At 44.6% G+C, this 24,528-nt stretch overlaps 2 protein-coding genes across 2 annotated transcripts; one reads left to right on the top strand and one right to left on the bottom strand.

Moving 5' to 3' along the window:
• Nucleotides 1-2,736: 2,736 nt before the first annotated feature.
• On the top strand, nt 2,737-3,298 carry LOC102883838 (cytochrome c oxidase subunit 6A2, mitochondrial). The gene is made up of 3 exons (XM_006915998.1): nt 2,737-2,809; nt 2,982-3,118; nt 3,215-3,298. Exons 1-3 carry the CDS (start codon nt 2,737-2,739, stop codon nt 3,296-3,298), a joined length of 294 nt encoding a protein of 97 aa, XP_006916060.1.
• A 355-nt stretch (nt 3,299-3,653) lies between these two features.
• On the bottom strand, nt 3,654-24,528 carry LOC102884089 (integrin alpha-D). The gene is given in 38 exon segments (XM_015592589.1): nt 3,654-3,730; nt 4,341-4,425; nt 4,904-5,026; nt 5,243-5,295; nt 5,298-5,343; nt 5,485-5,598; nt 5,814-5,883; nt 5,991-6,041; nt 6,043-6,077; nt 6,249-6,324; nt 9,044-9,127; nt 9,235-9,314; nt 9,427-9,445; nt 9,447-9,541; nt 10,429-10,444; nt 11,312-11,459; nt 11,665-11,719; nt 12,557-12,621; nt 12,624-12,669; nt 12,938-13,107; nt 14,000-14,142; nt 14,261-14,389; nt 15,084-15,292; nt 15,386-15,421; nt 15,423-15,530; nt 15,716-15,858; nt 15,952-15,984; nt 15,987-16,056; nt 17,348-17,421; nt 17,617-17,767; nt 17,867-18,020; nt 21,432-21,534; nt 21,537-21,603; nt 22,277-22,317; nt 22,320-22,397; nt 22,521-22,617; nt 23,811-23,954; nt 24,454-24,528. Coding segments are annotated over 38 exon segments (3,363 nt in total).

A 24,528-nucleotide genomic window follows, 5' to 3' on the forward strand; every position in this document is an offset into this window, starting at 1 on the left:
AAGACAGTTAATATCTTTTTGCCTTCTTAGAAGAACATGTGGACTGCTACGCTCCAGAGATATATACTGAAAGTCCCACTTACTTTTCTCAAATATTAGATATGGACTTAGATGACCTTAAATTTCCAAGAAATTCTACATTGATTTAATAGGTAGATGCTCTGCTTCTACGTTCTGAAACTGCTGGACTCTCAAGAAGATACTGTTTACTTATTGCAACAATTGGTTTCAAGGGGGCATAAGGTCTCTAAAGACAAACTAATTTTGCCTACATAAGGTAAAATATCTTGTGCATTTAATATCAAAGGATGGACTGTTAATTAATCCTGAACAAATCAAAGGAATTTTAGCTTTCTCGCTTCCAAAAACAAAGAAACAAGAGGATTTTTAGGACTAACAGGTTATTGCAGAAATTGTGTACCAAATTTTTCACTTACTGCTCAACTTCTATATGCTCTGCTCACATTGGATCAACCTGACCTGATCGAATGGACTCCAGAAGGTGAAAAAGCTATAAGTACTTTAAAAACCAACTTAACACAAGCTCCAGCTCTTGTGTTTCAGGATACTCGGACAGAGTGGCGGGACACCGAGGCGATAAGCAGGAAGTAGTGTTTATTGGTGCCGGTACCGGCTCAGTGGATTCACATCCAAAGGCTGAGCCCTGATCACATTGGAGCTTTCCCTTTTATACACGTCTTATACTTCTTCATAGTTACAGACTTGCATGTTCTTTCTATATAAGGAAAGCGTATTTTGATTGGTTTGGGGGCTGTAAGGGGCAGTGAATAACTCTCAACCGTCCTAGGAAGTGGTTAGCTCAGGCCTCCTTGCTACCACACTTGGACACGTTACTTATGATTTGCCATTCTTTCTTTTTGTATCTGAGGATTAAAGAAATACTGTAGAAATGATCACCCCAAAATACCATGATCAACATCAAACTATAAGTTGAAATATATTTCAATGTATCATTTATTTGACCAAATTCATTTTAATAAATACTAGATCCCTTCACTCTTAGTGCCCAGTTTAATTCATTAAAACCATACATGTTTATTAAAGACATTTATAGCTGTCATATCCAAAAAAGAAGGCACAAAAGTTTCAATAAAACATGTGTCACAGTACAAGGGAACAGAAATTGGAAATTTACTGGTAAAAGTTTAGAGAAATGCTGTGGGAGATGCCAAGTAACTTTAACTGAAATTAGGCTCCATCTTCTCAGAGCAATTCCAAAGTCCAAATGGGAAAAAGCAATTGTAGAAAGAATTCTATTACAGCTCAGTGAGGACTCAGGAGTAATTTAGCAACACTGTATAACTGTTACACAGGTTACAAAAAAAAAAAAAAGCAAGCCTAAGAAAGTTAAGTAAAAGCTAAATTCAGTTTAAACTTACTTTGAAAATGTACCTTTCTGATTTTTCTTCTATATGTTTAGATTAGGTACATAAAATTCATTTTTCTTTTATATATTTCATATCAGATACATCGGCTCTTGATCAAAGCTGGAGGCATCCTGTTGGACTGCAGTCCTGAAAAGGCATCTCTATATGGTTAACCAAAGTAATGTGGTTCAAGCATTCAGTAAATACATATTTTTAGAACATCTACTTCATGTCATGTTCTATGAGGACAGAGCAGAGACAGAGGCAAACATTAACCCTGCTCTGTCTTGCAGCTTTCAAGTTACCTGCTTAGATATGAAGTTCATACAGGCCTGCCTAGGGATTCTTTTCTTCCAAGCAGTCAGATTTTCCAGATTGAAATAACATCCTTAGCAGTAGACAGCTGACAAATTTGTGGCTGCCCAGCATCTTTTGAGTACTCTTCCTATATCTGAAGATTTTCTCCAAGATACAATTCCTGCCTCCCTAAGACAGAGGCCAGAACTCAACTGCCCAGCCTTTCTCAAAATTAGAGCACAGGCAATGACCTAGGTGTTGCCAATTGGGACCCACCTAATTCTGATTCAGAAGAGAGCAAAATCAAGGATGCAAGCTTCCTGAAGAATCCATTTTCAAGGGAGGTGAGGGTGAAATAAACTGGCTTTCCACAGCAGTGTTAATGAAGCGTTTGGCATCAAGTGTCCAGTGGTATAAACTGTGGTGCTGTGTAACTGCTGCTGCCCCACTGTGTCTGGCTTTGTGGATTGTAGGCCTCTCTGACCACACCAGAGATATTGTGAGCTCCCTAAGATTCTCAATTGCTTATCTTTTAAAAACTAGTTAGCATGACTTTGATTCTTTGCAAAGAACTGACTAATACATATACTGAGCTACTGTTATGTGCCAGACTCTAAGTTGGCATATTTTTACATTACTTTATTTAAACTTCATAAACATAATTCAAAATACAAATTTTTATATATTTTGCAGATGAAAAAAGCTGAGATTCAAAAGGACACTTAATTCATTCTACAAATATTTATTCAAGGTCTATTGTGTACCAGCCACTGGGAAGAGAGTATTGAACAAAATAGCTCCTAGCAACTAAAAAAAGAATGGCATATTGTTTTAAATGTCCCCTTACCAAAATAAGAGGCATGGCACAACAGCTGTCTAGAGAGAAGGACCTCATGCCAGTCAGGCCGCACTTTAAATATAGAAACCCCCTAAAAATAGCCACTCATTTGTAGACTGAACAGGTGATTGGTCCAAAAAGAAGGGAGGAGGACCTCGGACTCAGTGAAGGAGAGTGAAAGGACAGGCTGTTGTCCTAGCTTCTCTCGCTGCAATGGCTCTGCCTCTGAGGTCCTTCAGTAGGGGTTTGGCGAGTGCTGCCAAGGGAGACCACGGAGGGGCAGGAGGTGAGTGGGCCCGGCTCCTAACCTTGTGGCTTCTTGACTTTGCCCACCTGTACCCTTCCTGCCTCTAAGGCCTTCCAGGATCCTGGCGACACGCCCCATTGACTAACTCCCCCTTCCCCAGTCCTTCTGAGGCCCTCCCAGCTTCTCTCATGCTTGCCTTTCTCTGTTGCAGCCGGCACCTGGCGCTTTCTGACCTTCGTGTTGGCTCTCCCGAGCGTGGCCCTCTGCACCCTCAACTCCTGGCTCCACGCCAAGCACCAGGAGCGACCCAGATTCATCCCCTACCACCACCTCCGTATCCGCACGAAGGTACAGCGGCCGGGGGCCTTGGCACCCGGGCAGGAGCGGGCGGTGGTACAAGGAACCCGCAGGCTGACAACTTGCTCTACTTTCCTCTCTCCACAGCCCTACTCTTGGGGGGACGGCAACCACACTCTTTTCCACAATCCTCACGTCAACCCTCTGCCCACCGGCTATGAACGGCCCTGAGTCCCGGGCAGTTGCCCTAGGCTCAATAAAGGTGTGGAAGCTGTGAGAACCCCAGTTCCGTGCGGTCCGCGGGGCTCCCCCTGGCGCATGCACCCAGTGCTGTCCGCGTCTGCTCTCTACCCAAGGCCGGATTTGGGAGGTACTGGGGAAACATCCTTGGTGAATAGGTAGAACTCCGCTCCTTCTCATTTATCTATTAATAATTAGGGCTCTAGGACTTGAAACAGCTTTCGCAATGAATCTGTGCATTCTGGCTATCTGGGAACAACTCTGGTTCCAAACATAGGGTTTACAGCCCTTTGCGTGAGGCTTCATGACCTAATTCTGAATGCGGAATAATTTTCTATGACCACCTTTAACGGGTCTTCTGTATTAGTTTGGGAAACCAGATGTTCCTTTCTGGAAGCCTGGCTCTCCTTGCTTCTGGGGACCCTGTTCAAGGGGACATTGAGGCAAACCAGCTCTGGACATTTCATTCACCTTCTAAGACAAACTGCTTGCTTGCCATTACCACAGACCCTGAAGCCTATGCTGAAACCAATGACCAACATACACACACAGAAAACTTCTTTTGGCGTCCTCCCCTGACACCTCAGAGCACTGCTAAAAAAAGATGATTGCAGGCCCCAGTCACCTGAGAAAGTGAGAGCGTTCTCTATACCCACAAGCAGTTTCACCTAACCCTTCCTAGAACAACATTTGGGTCCCTGGATTAGAGCTTTTTAATACAAGGAAAATGTTTTATAAACATCCTCGTTTAATGTGAAAATTCTCATACATATGAAAATTCATTCTGGCATCATGCCTGTTTCCATAAAAAGTGGGTGATCACTGAAGAAGTTCGGCAGATATAGAAACAAAAATTTTTCAAGGCCTTGGGAAGGTGGTGTAGCACCTGGCAAGTTGCTCAGGCCAGTCCAGATCTATATAGAAGTTATTCCCACAGAAGTAGATTTGTAAACTAAAGCAAGACCAGCCTGTGGGGAGTAGAAACAAACAAGGAAGTGGATTATTAGGACAAAGGCAAAATTTAGGGCCTCACAGCTGAAATTTTCCCCACTGAATGTGACAGTGTCTTCAGGCTTGTCATCTAGCATTTCTTTGTACTGACGTTTGAAGAAGCCAAGCTATGAGGGGAAGTAAATCAGAAAAGTTGGGTAAGAGGGTAGGGAAGAATGTTGAGAGTATGGAAGAAGCTGAGAGAAGAAGGAAACTATGCTGACTTATATTTGTGTGCCAGAACACTTATGTGAACAATAGCTATCATGTATTAGTATTTACTGTGTTCCAAGAACAGAGGTTATACACATAATCTATAGCAGAAAAACATAGATTCTGTGGTTAGGTAGGCCTGCACACACATCCTGGCCTCATTTCTGTCTTGCTTCAGCCACTCTGTGATGTAGATACTATTATTATTTCAAAAACTAGGAACAGGCTCAGAGAGGTTGAACAGTTGGCCTGACATTAAACAATAAGACAGAGCCAAAATGTGCGCCCAGACCTACCTGACTCCATTGTCTGAGTTCTTCCTGCTATACTATCCTTTCTGTGCAAGCTTGGGTTGGATGCTGGTGGTGTCAAGTGTGAGATAAAAACAATCACCTTGTACAGTGTGGCTGTGATGAGGACCAGCAGCAGCAGTCCTCCCACCGAGCTGCCCACAATGAGAATAGGATCATAGACCTCATCATCTCCATCTGATTGGGAGATCAGAAGATGCAAGGTCTCTTGCCATCCCAGACTCTTCCCAGCTTCCCCAACCTTTAACTTCTCCTCCTTTGCCAGGCCATGCTCCAAGGTACTCATGGGTTTAGGGACAACTGTCCTGCCCAGGGACCTTCATCCTCTCCTTCTCCAGGCTTGTGAGCCCCCCACCCAGTATCACAGATTTAGCATCAGAAGCTCTCTGACCAGCCTGGGCACTGCCTACCACACAGTCACTACCTGGGCTCTCGAAAATGCCTCCTGTCCTGGAAGCTGAGGGTACACCGATTGAACATGATTTCAGCCACACTCACAACCAATACCTTCTTCTGCAATGTCTGCAAAAGAGAGCAGGAGAGCTGGGAACCAGCTCTGGGGAAGGCTCAGAGTCAGAGAAATGTCCTAGCATGAGGATGGGCACAGATTTATTAGGTACCACCTGAGTCTGGGAGAGGGACTCTGCAGTTAGGCCTACACACCTGGCCGATCCAGCCAAAGCTGAGGTTGCCCTTCAAAATGAAGTCAAGTTCCTCCTGGGTGCCAAAAGAGGGTATGTCACAGCAGAACCTCAGGCAGTCAGCAATGGAACAGTCCTAGGGACAAGAGAGGAATGAAGTTAAGGAAGATCTTAAGGAGGAACCAAAAGAGAAAATGGTATGTCAGATTTGGGGTGAGGAATAGGTTAACACTTCCTATATATATATTCTAGGTCATATATATAGCTCTGCAACCTAGCAGTGCATTTTCCTGTGTTCCTGAGTGAGCAACTAGTTCTACAGTGCGAGTCCAGGGCCTTTCTCATCAGCACAAGACTCCTTGGAATCTGGGTCTAGAAGTTAGAATGCTGGAGAGGTTCCATCTCTGACACACAGGAGAGACTCTAGTGAGAAAGATAAAGAATCACAGAATGATCAAAATTTCACTTGTAAGTGGGTGTGAGGCATTGTGGAATCAGACCCTGGAGAGTGAGGAAAGGCAAGCAAGCATCTATGAAGGGGCCACCATAGCCACATCTCACACAGCCACACAATTAATACATGGCCAGATCTTGCTGACTCAGGTTATTCACCTTCAGAAAATCAAAGCAGCATAACTGTGGTCCCTAGAGTATTCCCAAATCCCACTTCTTTCCTGGCTCTAGCCCTTGGTTCTTTCCCATCTTTCTCCACCAACCTCCAATGTTAGCAGCACCATGGGTGCTGAATGAATATTCAGACATGAATATTCCCTGGCCTCTCCCAGGATATCGATGCTCGGCTTCTTTCCTGCTCTTCTCATCAGAAGTTGAAAAGTTGAAGTGCTTGGTGGATTCTTCCTGTCTGGAGAGAGAGGGCTTGTTGGTGAAAAACAGCCCTGGGACCGTCCTCAGCCTGCTGCCAAGGGCTCTTTTGGGGCCAAGATGACCCAGGGAAATGATGATGGTCCCCACAAGCCTCTGCAGCCTCAGCTTCAGCTCCTCTTCCCCCATGTCCTTTGTCTTGGTCACCCAGAACTGCTAGCTCATCCCTTGATATCCCAGCTCTTTCATATCCCCATGATTTTGTTTAAACTTTTTCTTCTGCTTTGAATGTCCTTACTCACTCCCTTCTGGAAACTTTCACTTAAAGGCCAAACTTAAACATCACCTCCCATAACATTTAAACATTTCCCATGGGGAAAAGGTGTTCATATGCTTTCTCTAGTTTTGCTTTCTCTAGAATAAACACGGTTGGCCTCAGGTGAAGTTTGCACAGGCTGCTGCAAGAACAAATAAGCCTAAGGAGTCTTGAGGGAATGATGGATGGATCATTCAAGAAAAAATAGAATGTGAGCCCCTTCATGATGGGAATGAAAAAATAAATGTGGCCATCCTGGGGCCGTTAAGTAAATGTGGTGGGAGATGGCACATGAACACAAGCCCATGAAGTGGACATAAATGTTTCTGGCTGCAGGTGACTTTCCATCCATTCATCTATTCATGGCCTCCTTCAAGAAACATTTACCCTGTACCAGACAGTGTGCTTGTCTCTGGTGATTCAGCAGTTAAAAATTCATAATCTCTGCCTTCCCATACCCCACAGTATCCCCACAGATGTGGCTGTGAACTTGATGATTAAGAGCATGGACTCTGGAGCCAGATGATCTGGGTTCACATCTCAGGTCCACCACTTTCGACCTGAGCGATTTAAGGCAAGCTACTTAATGTCTCTGGGCCCTGTAGTTTCTTCCTCTTTAGAATGGGAATGCTAATAATAGTGCCTACCTATAAGGAGGTTTGTAGCCATGCCATAAATGTTAGAATTTATTTTTTCCTTTAGTATGTTAGTCTTCCTCTCTGTTCCCCACCCAAACCCTTTCTCTCTCTGCTTCAGTTTTCTCACCTTAAAATCTTCCAGTTCCAAATCTATTTTCATATTTGAGTAGATCACTCAGCTTTCTCAATCTTTAGAGAGGTATATAGTATGGCTATGGGCACAAGTTCTGGAGTCAGACCATCTGAGTTTGATTCCTGGTTCTGCTACTTACCAGCTGAATGACAGAGCAAGTTATTTAACCTCTTGATTTTTTTGTTGGTAAAAAGGGGGATAACAATAACTATATCATGGAGTTATTAGAAGTATTAAATGAACATAAACACATGTAAAGTACTTAAATGAACATAAATTATTAAATGAACATAAACACATGTAAAGCACATCATGAGTGTATATGACTGTAAGCTCTTACTATAAGTTTCAGTATTTTCCCACGGATAGAAGGGGAAATGCACACATGGAGTTTGGAAGGGCAATGACACTGCTTGATGCCCATCTCTAGTTCCCCTAAAAATATGTACAGCAGCAGCAGCAGCAGAGAGTGTCCCATGGCAATCTTATAAGTTTCTAACCAATTCTCTAAATCCCTGGAGTTAAGCCAGGTGTGTGGGGCTCCTTGCCCTGCTTCCAGCTTGGCCTGCCCCTGCTCCTCCACCCAGTTTCAGAACCCAGAGCAGCATCCCTACACTTGCCTTTCTTGTGGCCTGCATTGTCCTTGGGCTCTTAGAGACCTTCCCAACAGTTTATCAAGTCTACTCTCCTCTCAATTTTGAAAAAACCTGACCTTTCTCTTCCTCTGTGTGGTAAAAGACCATATCCTGTTGGTCACAAGTTCCCCAATTCAGAGTGCTCAAAAAAGCCTCAATCTAAATCTAGTAGCTTAGCTTCAGCACATTTGTGTTTATCACAAGAGATAGGACTGGCTTCATGCTAAAAGAAGCCTACATCATGAAGAGAAAGGAGGGAGTGAACAGCAATGGCAAAGTGTGTTTGTCCCACAAGCAGACCAGTTTGTCAGAGAAGAAGCAAGAATTATGGTACAGGCATACCTTGGAGATATTGTGGGTTCAGTTCCAAGCAAATATCACAATAAAGTGATTTGCACAAATTTTTTGGTTTCTCAGCACACATCAAAGTTATGTTTACACTATACTATAGTCCACGGGTCCCTAACCCCTGGACTGTGGACTGGTACCAGTCCCTGGACTGTTTGGAACTGGGCTGCACTGCAGGAAGTGCCAACAAGCAAAGTTTTATCTGTATTTGCAACCACTCCCCAGCACTAGCATCACCACTTTGGCTCCACCTCAGATCATCAGGCATTAGATTCTGATAGGAGCACTGGTACCTGGTGCCAAAAGGTTGGGGACCGCTGCTGTAGTCTAGTAAGTGTGCAATAGCACTGTGTCTAAAAGAATAAACATATCTTAGTTTAAAAATACTTTTTTGCTAAAAAATGCTAATCATCATCTGTACCTGTTGAAAAAAAAATGGCACTGATAGACTTACTTGACACAAGATTGCCACAAACCTTAAATATATAAAAAACACAGTAGCTGTGAAATGCAATAAAGCCAAGTGCAACAAAACAAGATATATCTGTTTATGGTATAAACATATGGCTAGTCACAGATATTCCCATGTGAGGAATCAGAGGGAATCCTCAAAAGAGCAGACTGGGCTACAGAAGTACCAGGTTTGGAAGACAGTCAGAGGTCCAAGGGAAGGGCCAGGGATTAATTACCTGCTGCTTACTGTGTAGATGGCATAATTCACTAGGAACTCCAACTGTAATGTAGTTTTGCTTGTTGTAGGCTTATTATTCTCACTGGAGAGAGAGGAGGAGCCCTAGTTGGGAGAAAACCAGGAGAGGAGTCTCTAGCTTGGATAGGAGACAGGAAGGTGAGGGACACATCATACCTGGCCTGGGCTCACCTGCTTGCATTGGCCCTCAGGAGCAACTTGTCTCCCAGGATGGCCTTGTAGGAGGCATCAAATGTGACTATGAAGGTACCCTGAGAGAAGAAGAAAGGAAAAAGGGCATAGGGAAGGCAATGGGGGATTGAGGGAAGGAAATAAGTCAGGACAAAGGAAAAGAGTGAAGAAAATTTGGGAGGAAGCAATGACCTTAGTGCCCTCTCAGAAAAGGGTGGTTGATGCTACAGCTGATGCTCCTCAGGCCTTCTTCATTCCCAGTGGGCACAGCCTCACATGCCAGGTGCAGTGGACACTGATGAGGTTGCTTCCAGAGGAGGAAAACGAATTCAAAACAGTTACCCACATGCATACATGGGCTTAATATATAATAGTGGTAGCATTATAGAGCAGTAGAGGCAAGGACTGACTTTTCAATAAATGGTCCTGGGAAAATTGGCCTATACAAAAAAAAAAAAAAAGAAAAACAACAACAGCAACAAAACATTGGATCCCTATCTCTCTTCATCAATTAAAATAAATTACAATTGGATAAAGACTTAAATGTCAAAAGTCAAAATTATAAATCTTTTAGAAGATAATATAGTGGAAAATTTTTTCATTACCTTGGAGTAAGGAAATATTTATTAAACAAGATTCACAAACAAAAACACTAAAAGATTGATTAACATCAACTACGATCAAATCAAGACATTTTATTTATTGAAAGATGCAGTAAAGAGACCAAAAAGACAAGCAACAGGATTGGAAAAGATATTTGAGCAAATATAATTGGAAAAGGACTAATAACCAGAATATGTAAAGAACTCTTACAACTCAATAAGAACAAGATGGACAACTCGATAGAAGAATAAGAAAAAGACTTGGACAGGAACTTCCTAAAAGAAGAACTCCAAATGACCAGGAAATATGTGAAAAGTTGCCCAACTTCATTAGAGAAATTCAAATTAAAACTGCAAGGAAATATTATTACTCACCCACCAGATTGAAGAAAATTAAAAAGTCAGATAGGGGTGGCCCTATAGTGTAGTGGTTAGTACGTCTGCTTTACACACAGAAGGTCCTGAGTTCACACCCCAGGTGGAGCCACAGACCATACCCCAGGTGTGCCAGGCCCCCCAAGTGCGCTGAAGGTACTAGGCCCCAGGTGCACCAGGCCCCAGGTGTGTGCCGCGAGTGGGAGGAGACGCCCACCTTCAGAGATCCAGTTCTTAAGGGGAGACAGCAACATCCCTAGGTCAAGGGTGGAAGTGGGGGAGCAGGGAAGAGTGAATTAAAGCGGGGAGGAGTCAGATAATGCCAAGTAAAAGCCACAAGAATTATCATACACTGCTGATGCAAGTGTAAGTAGGTGTAAGTAGGTGAAAATGATTTGGCTTTACTTACGAAAATTGAAGATACGCATACCTAATGATTCAGCAATTCCACATGTGGTAGATACCTTCCAAATATTAATGTATAGGTGCATCAGAATATATGTCCAAGAATTATCATGGCCAAGATCGGGAAACAACTCAAATGGCCATCAATTGTAGAATAGGTAAAAAAATTGTGGTACAGTCATACAAGGGGCTTCTACATAGCAACAAAAATGTCCTATAACCACGAAAAACAACATGAATGAATCTCACAAACTTAATATTGAAGAAAAAAACACACACAAAAAGCATGCAACATGTTTCTATTTATATAAAGTTCAAATATTGGCAAAACTGAACAGTATTAGGGATGTACTTGTGGGTGGTAAAATTATAAAGAAATACAAGGAGTCGCTTATCACAAAGTCAGACTAGTGATTACCTCTGGGGAGAGAGTGGGGTTGTAATGAGGAAAGGCACGTAGTGAAAGGGCTTCTGCGAGTGCTAGCAGGATTTTATTTCTTGACCTCCATGCTAATTGCATAGATATTTACTTAATATTATTCATTAAACTACACACATGCTTTATAACTTTTCTGTGTGTGTCTATTTTACATTTCACCATAGAAGAATTAAAAGGAACATACTATACCCTAGGGAAAGGGAGAGTTCCTGGCCAATTAGAGCCCAAGGGAGCTATTTACCTGAATTCTTAACACTCGTGTCAATAGGACAGCCCTGCTGGGTCATAGAAGTTGATCACAGTTCTATAGGAATCCTCGCCCTCATTCCACAAAGTCACTATCACATTGACTCCAGAGAGCTCCTCACTACCAGAGACTGTAAGCTGAAGGAGAAAAGACAGCACTGAAAGAGACACTCCATTGGAAATAGATTGGAATTAGATCAGAGGCAGAGGCAGAACTGTGGGAATTCATGAGCTACGGGCTGATAACATTCCAACCAAATCATTTCTTTGTTAGGACAGCCGAAGTCAAACACAAGCACGTCTCATCCTATGAGTGTGAAAGACTCAAAAGCTTGAGTGTCTGGATATGAAAGGAGATAGCACTCACATTTAAGTCCTCTTCAAAGAGGAGATCTTGCCCACAGTTCTTAAAGGGGAGCTGCAGCAAAACAACATATTCTCTTCCCATCGATGTCTTAATCCTTCTCCAATCCCCTCATTAGGAGCACTCATCAACACTGAGTATTACTGAACACACACCCTGCACTCAGGTCTGTGCTAGATGCTGGTAAGGAGTGGGGTGGTGGGAGAGGGGCAGTTAGAATATAAAAGAAAGCTAAGACAAGATCCTTGGCTTCAAGGAACATAAAGTTTAGTTGAGGAGTCACATCCAACTCACACTGGAACAACTATTCAACAAACATTATTAAGTATCAATAAGGGGACAGTTTCTGAGTTGGGTAGGGGGTTAGGAAAGGTAGAAACTACAGGCAAATTAGACATGGTTCTTGCATTCAAAGAACCTACAATTCCAAGAAAGTCACAGAGGTACATACAGATAGCTATGATTCCAATTATGTGATATTTGGCATTGTATCACCATGATGTAATAGGAGGCCAGAGAAGAAGTGACAGATGCTGAATGTGGTTTTCAAAATAAAGGAAGATAAGACTGGAGCTTTGAGGACTAGAAAAGGTCTTTGTGTTGGAGAGAAGGAAATGTTTTCCAAATAAGAGATACAACATGGACAAAGGCACAGGGAGAAATTAGATAAGTTAGGAAGAATCTGCAGAATGAAAACCAACTTTATGTTGGAACAAAGTAGATAACCAGCTGGGATATGTGTAGGGTACAATCTAGGCAGGGTCTTGGTAACTGGGTGGTGGCATTTTGGACTTGATGTGGTTGTAGGCATTTGGGAGCCACTTAGTTTCTTAAGCACATGGAAACATGGTGAAAATCAGCACATCCCTGGGACTTCATCAGAAGACTCACAGAAGCAGTGAAGAGGTCCTGTGAACCCATAGCCAGCACAGGGCAAAAGTTCTGGGATGAGGGGAGAAGTTGAGGTGCAGAATGATGGGGTTCACCACATCCTCTGTACAGTCCTGAGGAAGAATGGCTTTTCAAGAACCCACTCTTCTTACTTTTCACTACTGGGGCTTCTCTTCCATTAGATCCATTCCCCATTGTCACATAGTGCCCCAGCCAAACTGTAGAGCCAGGTTCTCCAGCAATAATCTTCCTCTCTCCAGCCCCAGTCTATCTACCCATCCAACCTCACACAGCAAGGAGCAGGGGTTTCAGAGGCTAGCTAGCTTTGCTTGGGCTCTTCCTCCCTCTCTCTCTCCCTTTCCCAGAACCCAAAGTCCTTACTGGTAAAAGCAGTTTCATGATTTCACAGTGATTCCTCAGCCCCAGGGTTTTTCTTTGAGTCAAAGTCCAGTTCTTGGCCTTATCAAAAATGGCACGGGAAATCAGACAGCCTGCATCCAATGTCATATTGTACCTGACAGAGCTTTGGACATCACCTAAAGCAGAAGTAGGATGGAAGACAGGAAGTCAAAGAGAATCTCAAATATTCTGTTTTTATTTGTTCATGCTGAGCAATTTCTATTGGCCATGAACTGTACCAGGTGCTGAGGATACACGTGGAGAAGACAGATAAATATGGTCCCTGCCCTCATGAAACTCAGTCTAGGAAAGGAGACAAGCACATAGGACATATGTCACAGCATGATCAGTGCAAGAGTGGGTTCTCAGTGGTAACTCAGACCCTCAGAGATGCTTTTCTGGATAGACCTTGTCTTAGCTCTGACCTGAGGGATGAGCAGAAGTAGGGTGAAGATTGGGGAAGAGAACACCCCAGACTGTGGGAATAGTGGCTAAAACCAGAAGGGAGAGGAAGGCTGGCACATTTACAAAAAATGTATGGAGTGAGGGGGAATGGGATGAGGCGAGGCTGGAGTGGCAGAGAGGGGCCACATCATCAAGAGCTTTGTGGGGAAGGATTTTGATCTTTATATATGCAAGAAGGAGGGAGTAGAAAGGTATTAAGCAGGGGAGCAAGAAGGCCAGATTTGCATTTTAGAGCTAATCAACTCTAGCTGCTCTTTGAAGAATGAAGGGAGGGTGCAAGAACAGGATGTGGGAACAGGTCCACGTGTAAATAGGAAGGAAAAGGGTGGCCTTAAGAAAGGCAGTGGCTGGGGAAGGTGGAGAGAAGTGGGCAGACTCCAGATTTATCCTGGAGACAAACCTACAGTCCTGGGTGTGGTAAGGGGGAAAAGAAGGACCCAGGTTTCTGACACTGGTATCTGGGTAGGTGTGAAAGTGAGATTTGGATTCCTGGGCCCATTCAGTTCTGAGGACAGGGCTGAGGACCTCTGAGGGGTGATGAACTGGGTCCACTGGAGAAAATTCACCTAGCTGCAAGTAAGCTTTTGCAGATAGTGAGACAGACTGTGACATTCCCAGCTTCCACGAGAGTGAACAGCTCTTCCTGGCACTGGTACACAGCCTTCACCACCTCTGAAGGCATGAATCTGATGGCCACCCCCACGTTCAGCCCTGGCAGGCACCTGAGGGTATACATGGGAGCTGAGGAGAGGACTCTGGCCTCTAGGAAGAGAACAAGGGAGAGTCACCTCGGTGAATCAGATGCATATGAAGCAGAGTTGGGATGTGGGAAGTTGTCACCTGAGCAGCAGCACATGACCCTGGGCCCTCTCAATCAGGTCTGCAAGTCCATCCTGGGTGACATTCTGACCTAGGCTCAGAGATTGCCCCAAATTCTGGAGCCTGGGGGAGAACTGGCAGCCTGCCATCCTCTGGCCAGAGATGGAAAGAAGTAGAAGTCAAGGGCAGGTAATGAAAAGTTTTGAGAAGAAAGATTGGAGAAGAAGAGGGCAGCAAAAGTGGATCTGAATGGAGAAATCAAAAAGGAGAGATGAGGGGATAGGAATGGAAAGCAAGCAGAGCAAGAATCTCAGGGACTCCAAACAAAGAGAAAAAAGTTCTTTTGGGCCCACTCATCATGATGGTGCAGATTGACAACAAAATAAAAGCATAATGATAAAAACATAATAGATTCATTTATTTATCATTCGTATGTTCCTTCATAAATATTTGATGAATGGTACTCCCATTGAGTTATCTTTACAAAAAGACTAGGAGGTTGTTAATCATTTAAAGTTTTATAGAAGGAAACTAAGGCTCACAGAGGCTAACTCAGTCACTTGCCTAAAACAATACAGCTGACTTGGCTGGCCAGGTCCTTGATCTGGGGCCTGCAATCTCTTAACCATTAAGCTGCGCAGAACAGTTTAAAGTCTATTTGAAACCGAAGGAGTAAAAAAGATAATTGTGCTTAGCTGGGCCTGGTGAAATTCAGGGAAATAAACTACTGAAAGAAGGAGAGGTAATGGCTCCTGCTAAAGCCATTGACAAGAGGTGGCATCAGGTGAATCTAAGAAATGGAAAGGAGTTTGAACTAGAAGAGGCCGAAGACAAGGTTCCTCACCTTGCTGTGAAAGGGCTGATGCCCAGTCCTGAGGTTTAATGAAATAGGTAGACAGCACTCTGGTTCTCCTGCTCTCCAAGGGCCCCAGTGGCCATGTCCATCAGCTTGTCCCTATTCACGTTCCCCAGCACTGTCAGGGCTTCCCCAAAGCGGCCCCAGGGGTGGCCTTGCTCCCCACAGAGAATGAACTCACACTGCCACCTAGCCCTCTGCAGAACAAAACCAGTGCCAGTCCCCAACCCAGGCAACTCCTCCACCCCACACCCAGGCCCCACCCATCCCAGGTTCCATCAGCCACTCACCCCCCGGGGAAAGGGGCACACAGACACCTGCCCCCCAACCTCCGGGTTGGTTCATAGTATGAGGAGTCCCAGTGAGGACCAGGTCGGAGCTGCCATCTCTGTCCACGTCCACAGAGCAGAGGGAGGCCCCAAAGTAGGAGCCGATCTGGACAGCAGAGGCTGAAGTCACCCCGCCTGCCCCTGCTAGAGGCACCCCTTCTGGGTAAGGTACTGCCTCTCCCCAGGGACCAGTACCTCCCTACCACAAGCCCCAAACCCCTTCATCTCTTTCCTCTCTGTCCCTGAAGACTGCCACCCTCATGTTCCACTCTGACTTCCTCCACACCCAACCTGGGTCCCTGTGACTTCAGCCTTCGGCCTCCATTGCCCAGACACCTGGGCGAAGAGGACAACTTTCCTGGTGTGCTGATGGTGGGGGGTCCCCAGGACCAGGCTCTGCACCCGCTTCCAAAGGGCCAGCTCTGTGGAGTAACCTGAAGAGACCAGGCCTCAGCACAGAGGCCCTGGGCTCCTGCTCCTCCCAGGCATCTCATCTCCCGCCTGTCACAACCAAAGCCTTTTCTCACCCAAGTAAGAATCCCTCATGTGCACATGCTCTTATATTTGGGGGGGTACAGAAAGGCATATCCAGGCCAGCTGAAGCTCCCCAAAAGCCCCGGAACTGGTCCATCCTGGGAAGAAAGGATTCTGGGGCTGAGTAGAAGGGAGCGAGAAGAGACAGCAATTCCAAAGCAATCCCTGCCGCTGACTCCACTCATTATTTGGAATTCTCTTTCTTCTTCCCTAGCCCCCACCAGCAGCCTCTGTGCCCCTGATTCCTAATGCCTCTCGGTCCATCCCCACTGCCCCTGCCATGATTAATTCCATTGCTTCTCACCCACTGCCCTCTCTGCCTCCTAGCTTGCTCTCCTCTGCTCTATCTTCTACTGCCCCAGAGTTAGGGTCCTCTAACCTAAATGTACAACCACCACCCTACTGACAAACCAGTCTGGCTCCCTGTCACAAGCCCCTTAGGATCCATCTCAATCAAACCTGTGGAGTTACCCTCTGTTTCAAAACACATCAAGCCTTCGACCTGGACACCTCTCTCTCTTTCTAAGACTCGACTTCCCTCTCTGGAAGAGTCAACCTCAAAGTCACCTCCTCTGTGAGGGTTTCTCAATTCCCTCAGGGAGTGATAGGCATTTATTGCTCTACATACACTGTTTACTGCCTTTTAAATATTTTGATTGTGGATAATTTAGAACATATACAAAAGCAGAAGGAAATGTATAATGAACCTATAAGTACCTATGACCTAGATTCAGTGATACATTCATGAGAAACCTTATTTCATTTCTACATCCCCCTCATTCAATCCCCCAAATAACTTTGAAGCAAATCCCTGTGGGTATTTTGAATACACTTTTGGACAAGGCATGCTATCTTGTCATGTCTTTGGTCTGTATGGTCTGTCCCTTCCCATTCTACGTCTGTCTCCTTCCATGCTGTCCTTAGTTCATTCTATTTTAGTTACATTGGCCCTTCTATCTCTCCAATGCAGTGAACTTGTTCCTGCCTCAGGAACTTTGTACTTGCTTTTTCCTCTATCTGGAGCAATCTCTCCCCAGATTATTCCAGTGCTGGCCCTTTCTCATCATTCAGCCTCAGTTATTACTCCTCGGGCCTCCTCTAATCACCTCTTTCTCTATCCCAACACTTAGCACAATTGAAAGTCCTTCATTTATTGTTTGTCATCTCCTCCCACTAGATAAATGCTCCATGAGAGCAGGAACCTTGACTATCCTGTGCTCTGCTGTGCTCCCAGCACCTACTTATACTGCCTGAATGTCTCTCCCCTACTAAATGGTGAGCTTAAAGAAAGAGTCTGCTTTCTTATTTACTTCTGGGTCTTAGCTACAGTCAAGGGCTGGCCCGGGGTTAGTGTCTGAAACCTGTTTATCAAGCACCTGCTCTACCTACCACTGTGAGTACTGAACCGAAGCCTTCTTGTGACATCTCTTACTGGAAAGAGCTACTTCTTTTCAACTGGGTTCCTGTAAGGAAATAGGTTGCTTAGGCTCCCAGAGGCCATGAGACTACAAGAACCTGAGGAAGGAGAATGTGGTCTGAGGCTTGGGTTCTGGGGAACAATTTGTGGTGAGCTGAAAGTAGGAATAAATCTTCCAGGTTTGGGGGACAATTGGATCAAGATCTCTTCAATTCTAAGACCTAAGCTTGTTCCCCATAACTTTTGACTGCAAAGATCTTTTCCTGCAGCTGCTTCTGGATACTGCCATGTGCTGCAAAGTTGTCCACCTTGAATGTGTGGTTCTGCGAGGGCATTGAGCCAATGGTGTTTAGCTCCTGCCTGGTAGTGGGTTCCTGGAAAGCATCTCCTACCTATAGCAGAGAGGCAGCTGAGGAGGAGGAGCCCACCAGACTTCCTGCCTGGGTGAGGTGCAGGCCTAATCTGGGGGAGCCACGAAGAAGAGGACATACCCTAATGGCATATCGGATGATGCCAACTATCTCAGCCAGGGAGATGATATCACTGTATTTCAGGGAGTCTTTGTATTTTTGTCCATCTGTGATGACAATGAGGATCTTCTTGGCACTTTTTCAGGCCCCATTCTTACTATGAAATAGTTCTTTCCTGTCAGAGAAAAAAAGGAAATGACTCTAGTGAGATGGGATTGATTCTGGAAAGAAATCATTTGTAGTGCTAGAAGCTCATCTGGAGAAACTAGGGAGTCCTGGTACCCTCTGACTCTGTAAGGCATGTTGAGAAATCAGTTCACACCGATGTTCATAGCAGCATTATTCATGGTGGCCAGGACATGGAAACAACTGAAGTGTCCTATGATAGATTATTGGATAAAGAAGCTGTGGTACATATATACTATGGAATATCACTCAGTCATAAGAAGAGATGAAATACTGCCATTTGCAACAACATGGATGGACCTTGAGATATTCATGCTAAGCAAAATAAGCCAGACAGAAAAAGTTGAAAGTCACATGATATCACTTATATGTGGGATATAAACCTAAAAGCAACAAATGAACAGGACAGAGACTCATGGACATGGACAATAGACTAGTGGTTATCAGAGGGTAGGGGAGAGTGGGAGAGAGGAGGTAGATGGGGTAAAAGGGGTCAAACATGTGGTGATAGAAAGAAATCTAACTATGGGAGATGAATACACATTGTAAATATTTTTATATGCCTTACTGTTAAAATGTACAGCTGAAACTGGATTTCGTTAACCGATATCACCATAAAAAATAAATTAATTAATTTAAAAAAATCAATTCAGCCCTTTTTGAAAGTCATACTAATAATAATTAGTAAGACCAATAATATACTCATATTCCTTGTTCCTAAAATTACAACTACTAAGGAACCCCATTCCTAGGAGGCAATATGGTTTGGAGTGGGAGCTCTGGAGTCAGATACATTGTGGGCAAATTACTTTACTTCTCTGAGCCTCTACTGCTCTCCATGCAGGATAAGAATAACAATTGTACCACAGCTGCTCTCCAAAGGTGTACCCAGTGAGCCACATCTGATTCCCTTACCATACTGAACCTTGCCTATAACTTGCTCTAATCAGTAGCATACAATGGAAGTGACACCATGCCAGAGGTTATGAGCCTAAGAAGCCTTGGTAGCTTTTGCCTTTGGGAAGCCCTGAACTACCATGAGAAGTCTAGATACCCTCTTAGAGACACCCCATGGGGTGGCCACATGGAGAGAGAGGCCCAGCCATCCTAGCTGAGCCCAGCCTTCCAGCTAATCTTGTCAAGGGAGCAGCCAAGTGAATGAAGCTCTCGTGTGCAGCCTCAGATGCCACCCGACCACAGCCACACAAGACGTGAGAACAGCTGAGCCTCAGGATCATGTAAAATAATAATAAAAGAGTTGTTTAAGCCACTAAATTTGGGAGTGGTTTGTTAGGCAACAATAGATAACTGAGACAAATAATATCTATCAAGTTATTCTGAGGATCAAATGAAGTCAAGCTTTTACAGTAGTGAATGGCCTACTACAGTTAATTCTATGGTAGTTGTTACAAACTATTAAAAATGTAACTATAAGCTAGCGTAGCTCTACAAACTCAGAATATACACACATGCCAACCAAGACAAGACACACATGCCAATATAATACTAGAAACAACTTAAATGCCCAACATTAAGAAAGGCATTTAGCAAATCATGACCCAGGGTCTTGGTTAAATAGTACACAGCCATTTCAAAGGAAAACAATAAAAGCTGTAGAGACGTGTGGAAAAGATTTCTATAACAGATGAAAAAAAGGACAGGATGAAAATAGTTTCTGCCCTGATTGTGACTGTATAAAATATGTCTGAATAAAAACAAGAATGAAAATGACACTGTTTTGACACTATTTATTCATTTGTACTTATCCCTTCTTGTTGCTTATCCCTTCTTGTTGCTAAAATACTGATTGGCTAGAGGGGCTGTCAGTCCCCCCAAATTTCTTTAATGTTATTGCCATTTTGTCTTTTTTGTAATGAAACTTCTGAAAAAAATCCAACACACCCCCCACCCCCTACCACCAAATCCTAGTCAGAGTCAGGGAGAGGCTGAGTCCAGCTCTGAGATGGCCTTGGCTCTGGAAGCAGGGAGGCTGCTGTTCTGGGTGATGGGGAGCAGAACAGTACTGATGAGGACCACACCACCTCTCACCGCTGGAAGGAGCTCCAGAGACTAAAAAGGGATGCCACTCCTGTGTGACTTTCAACTCAAGGGACGGAGGCTTTCCTCTCTGTTGTGCAGTGTCCAATGCAAAAGAGCTACCCAGGAGTAAAGAGGGTGCATTTGGCGGAAGCACCCTGTGTTCAGCATTTCTCCAGCACCAACCTCAGAACAGCACCCAGCAGTGTGCACAAAGTAAAGGATCCCAGATATTCAGGCCTCCCATTCAGAACAGAACCACATCTTCTATTCTGGCCTCACCACTTAAGCCTTTTTCTTCATGAACTTTCTAAGAGAGGAGAGGGGGCATCTGAAAACTGCAAAGGAAAGGGCTTGCAGAAATGACTGACTCAGCCGGTTATAGATTAACCACACCCTATAGATTTTAAATGACCTTCTAGAAACTCTTGTAACACCTACAAGATAAACGATCTGTAAATAGATAGAACCAGTGGTCTGGGAAGTCCTTCCCCTTTGCAGCCCCTACCTGAAACTCCCCCTCCGCATCCTGAGTCATGAGACACATGTAAAAACTCAGACAAAGGAATCGCGCGCCCCTTGGACACTGCAGAGGTATATACACTGTAAGAAATCTAACCAAGGAGAGCTCATGCTTTGGTGTCATTAAGCCCCACGTGCTCCACAGGCTAATAAATTCTCCTTCCTCTAACAAAGTTATCTGAGAGTCCAATTTCCTCCATCGGGTGTCACTTCCTGCAACACTCCTAGCACTCAGTGCTGAGCAGGTACATAATAAGCACCCAGTTAATGTAGAGAGCATGCATGGATGAGAAATGAGGGGATGGAAGGTGGTGAGTGGGGAGAAAGGCACAAAAAAGAGACTTGGCAACCATGCCTGAGTCCCTGCCAGGGTGATAAAGGGGGGCCACACCATTATCTGGATAAAACCCCAACCATTTATCCAGCACTTCCTGTGCAGAAGTGCCTCTCATGTTATCTCATTTAATCATGCAACCAAGTTAAGTTTATCCTCATTGGACAATTTACTGAGACAGAAAGAGCCAGTAACTTCCAGGGATGCCCAGAAAACAAGCAGGGATGGGAACCCAGATGTGTCATGAGATGGCTGCCCCAGGTGGGCTCGGGGTCCAACCAATCTAAGGCCAGGCAAAGGGGAAACATGGGGAAGAAGAGTCCTGTCCTATATCAGTGATCGAGGAGGCCAGGCACACTCCAGGGAAGACTATGCCTACAGCCCCCTCACTTCTCTTTTAAGCCCCTTTCCCCAGAGCCTCCCTCAGTCTGGTAGAAGAGTTGTGCAGACCCAGTATGAAGAAGAGGTTTGGCAGGTATCCCGCAGGCAGTAGGAGGGGGAGTTTACACCATTGTCAGGATGCCCGTGGCTGTGAACGTCAGTTCATTCAGTTGGACAGTGGGATCCACCAGGCTCTGAGGGCTAAAGCTGGTCTGGAATGCAGTGAAGCGAAGTGGATCTCCAGGAGGTTCGAGTACTTCATGAGCGAGATTTGCGGAGGCCAAGTGGAGGCCCCAGGCTCAGAAGTTGTTTTTGTTTTGTTTTTAATAAGCTTTTTATTTCGGAATAATTTCAGATTTACAAACCATGTTCTATGTGTTTTTGAGACCCAACAAATATATGCCGAAACCCAGAAGAAAAAAATGGCCTCAAAAGAAAACTAGACAATTGAAAACAAATAATGCTTCTTTCAGAGTTTACAAAGAATAACTTTCCTAACCACAATATTTGTTAAATTTTTAAAAAATGTATAATACATGAAATTATTTGTAGTCTATATTTCCTCACTTGTTAAGATTTGTACATACATATACACTAATTACCAGGAAATAAAATAATAAAATAAAATAAATCATAAGTTACATGGAAAACATAATAAAGAATCATTAATTATTTGACCAAGTTACCTGCAGTCAAATTTCCCAGCAAAATTAATAATCCTTTCAATGCTTTTAAATAGCAAAAATGTCATATTTCTATGGCATATGGGGACCTATTAAATACAATGGGGGAGAACTCCTAGGATTGGGGCTCAACTCAGCCCTGCGCCAGGACCATATCTTAATCTTGTACCCCATTGTCACCATGGAACAGGTCCACTGAGCCAGCAACCCCAGCAATGCCAGCCCCACCTCCTAGGTTGTCTTCCCCAGAAACAGACTCTCCTTCCTCCCAGTGGGGCCAGTCTTCACTAGGGTGTTGGTGCCCTCAAACTGGTCCATCAGAGCTCTGACATCTGCTTAAAGTCACTTTGGCCAATGCTGCCACAGTCATTGATCAAGAGGACAAAGTCCATCACTTGATTTGGACACTCTGCAGAGAGAGAAGGAGGAATCAAAGATGCATGTGTGGGTCCCAGCCATCTCCTAAGGCCCAGAAAACCTCCCTACTCCACACAGTCAGGGGGTTACTCCTAGCATAGGGATTAATTCCCACCCAGTTTCCAGTACCCTCCACAGAAGAGACCCAGATATGTTGCCCCAGCCCCTTCTCCCCTCAGCACAGTCCCTGTTGCTCTCTTCTCTCCATTGGCCTGAAAAAGAGGAGAAAGAAATAGAGGACAGGGGCCTGGTGAGTTCCTCATTCATTTAGTCAACAAATGTTTTTGAATACATATCTAAGGATGTCATACAGCATAGGGAAGGCAATTTAGCAAAGTAGTTCAGAGTATGCATTCTGGAGCCAACATGCCTGGGCTTAAATCCCAGCTCCACTACCTAATAGTGGTGAGTCTAGGCAAGTTATGGAACGTCACTGGGCTTCAGTTTTCTCCATCTATAAATAGGGATTATAATAGTGCCTACCACAGGGGATTATTGCGAGGATCAAAGGAATTAATATATACATAAAGTGCTTAAGACCGGGCCTGCCCTGCCTCCATAAGGGGTAGCTATTATCATCATCATCATCACATGCCAGGCATTGTTCCAGGCCCAAGGACACACCTGCAGTGGATGATGGGATGTGCCACCAAGACCTGGCCCCTATCAGGACATAAGTACCCATTCCAGCTACAGGATATTGGTTGTCCATGGCTCTCAACTGAGTCCCTCCCCATGAATCACACTATCCAATAAAGAGCTCCCTTGCCCATGATTACACCTCCTGCTCCTGGGGGCAAACTGTATCCAGTCACAATTCAAGCTCCAAGCTCCAGGCTGACACCTCTGTTCTGATGGCTTTGCAGTCCACTCTCTCCCTCTGTCCACTCCTGCTTCCTTCATACTCCTACAGATATTGCTCCTAAAAACATCCCCAAATGAGCCTCAGAATCTGTTTCTAGGGAAATATGATATAAGACCATAGATTTAAAAAATGAAACCATCCCTGCTCTTCTGGAGTCTACACTGTAATGGAAAGGCATGCCATAGTACATAAACAAATAAGACATTTCAGATTGTCCCCAAACTCATGTGGGAGATTGTGGCTTGTGTGCAGGACCCAGTTGGTATCTCCACCAGTGCCCCAGGGTGGTGAGAGATCAGGTGACCTCAGCACTGAGGAGTGATGCTGAGTCGTGGCAACTCCTCCCCCATCCTGCCTACTTAACCAGCTGGTGCAGAGAAGAAACAGAAAATCACCTCCCTCCCTGCTTCTTTGATGAATAGGAAATCCAGCCACCCACATGGTAGCCCAAGGAGCCCTCAGGTGCTCCCCTTTTCACCATTATCTCCCACAGCCAGGTAGCCGTTATTCCCTGTCACCACATTTTGCACTTGTGCCTACTTCTTTAGCTGTATCACCAAATGACCCCTCACACTGTCTCTCAGGCCAAACAAGTTTCCTCACAATGTCATTTCTGTTTCTTGCTCCTTTTACTACATCTACTGGTCTTCTGACAGCAGGCATCTGGCTGTAGTTGAGTGTCTTCTGAAAAAGAACCAAACCAATCAGGCAAAGTTGGCTCAAGCTCTGAGCTTTGCCACTTCCAAACAAAGTTGGCTCAAGCTCTGAGCTTTGCCACTTCCAAACAGACTCACCTCTCTGAGTCTGTTTTTTCATCTGTGAATGGGGATCACCCTACTCGCCACCCAGGATCTTGTGAGGATGCAACGAGGAGATGCACAAAAGGCACCTGGCACTGCCTGGTACATCATCTCTTCCACTTCTATGCAAACCTACTTTGCCTGCAGCAGGTTTCCATGCTGTGTCCCATTTTCATCAGGCATCCTACCTCATGAGCTTCAGAGACATCTAGAAGACATTTACCTTCTAGTGTTTAAATGCCACATCCCTTACCCCAGCTACACAGATATCCCAGGCAGGGCATGGTGCCCCCAAGAGTCCTGAACATCCCTCCTCCACTCTGTTCACTCTGTATCCTCTGCTCTCACAATTTGTTCTGGGGATGTTTCTGCTGCTGCTTTACCTTTAGATAAAAACCCATTATACCTGGCATCATGGCTTCTCTCTGGTCCAAAGCACTGTTCTCAGTCAGCACCAT

The sequence above is a fragment of the Pteropus alecto genome, unplaced genomic scaffold (assembly GCF_000325575.1).
Source record: "Pteropus alecto unplaced genomic scaffold, ASM32557v1 scaffold746, whole genome shotgun sequence".
NCBI classification, from domain to species: Eukaryota; Metazoa; Chordata; class Mammalia; order Chiroptera; family Pteropodidae; genus Pteropus; species Pteropus alecto.

Coding starts and splice junctions, on each gene's coding strand:
- LOC102883838 (XM_006915998.1), top strand. CDS start 2,737: ATGGCTCTGCCTCTGAGGTCCTTCAGTAGGGGTTTGGCGAGTGCTGCC. Junction 2,810..2,981: donor AGACCACGGAGGGGCAGGAG/GTGAGTGGGCCC, acceptor TCTCTGTTGCAG/CCGGCACCTGGCGCTTTCTG. Junction 3,119..3,214: donor ACCTCCGTATCCGCACGAAG/GTACAGCGGCCG, acceptor CTCTCTCCACAG/CCCTACTCTTGGGGGGACGG.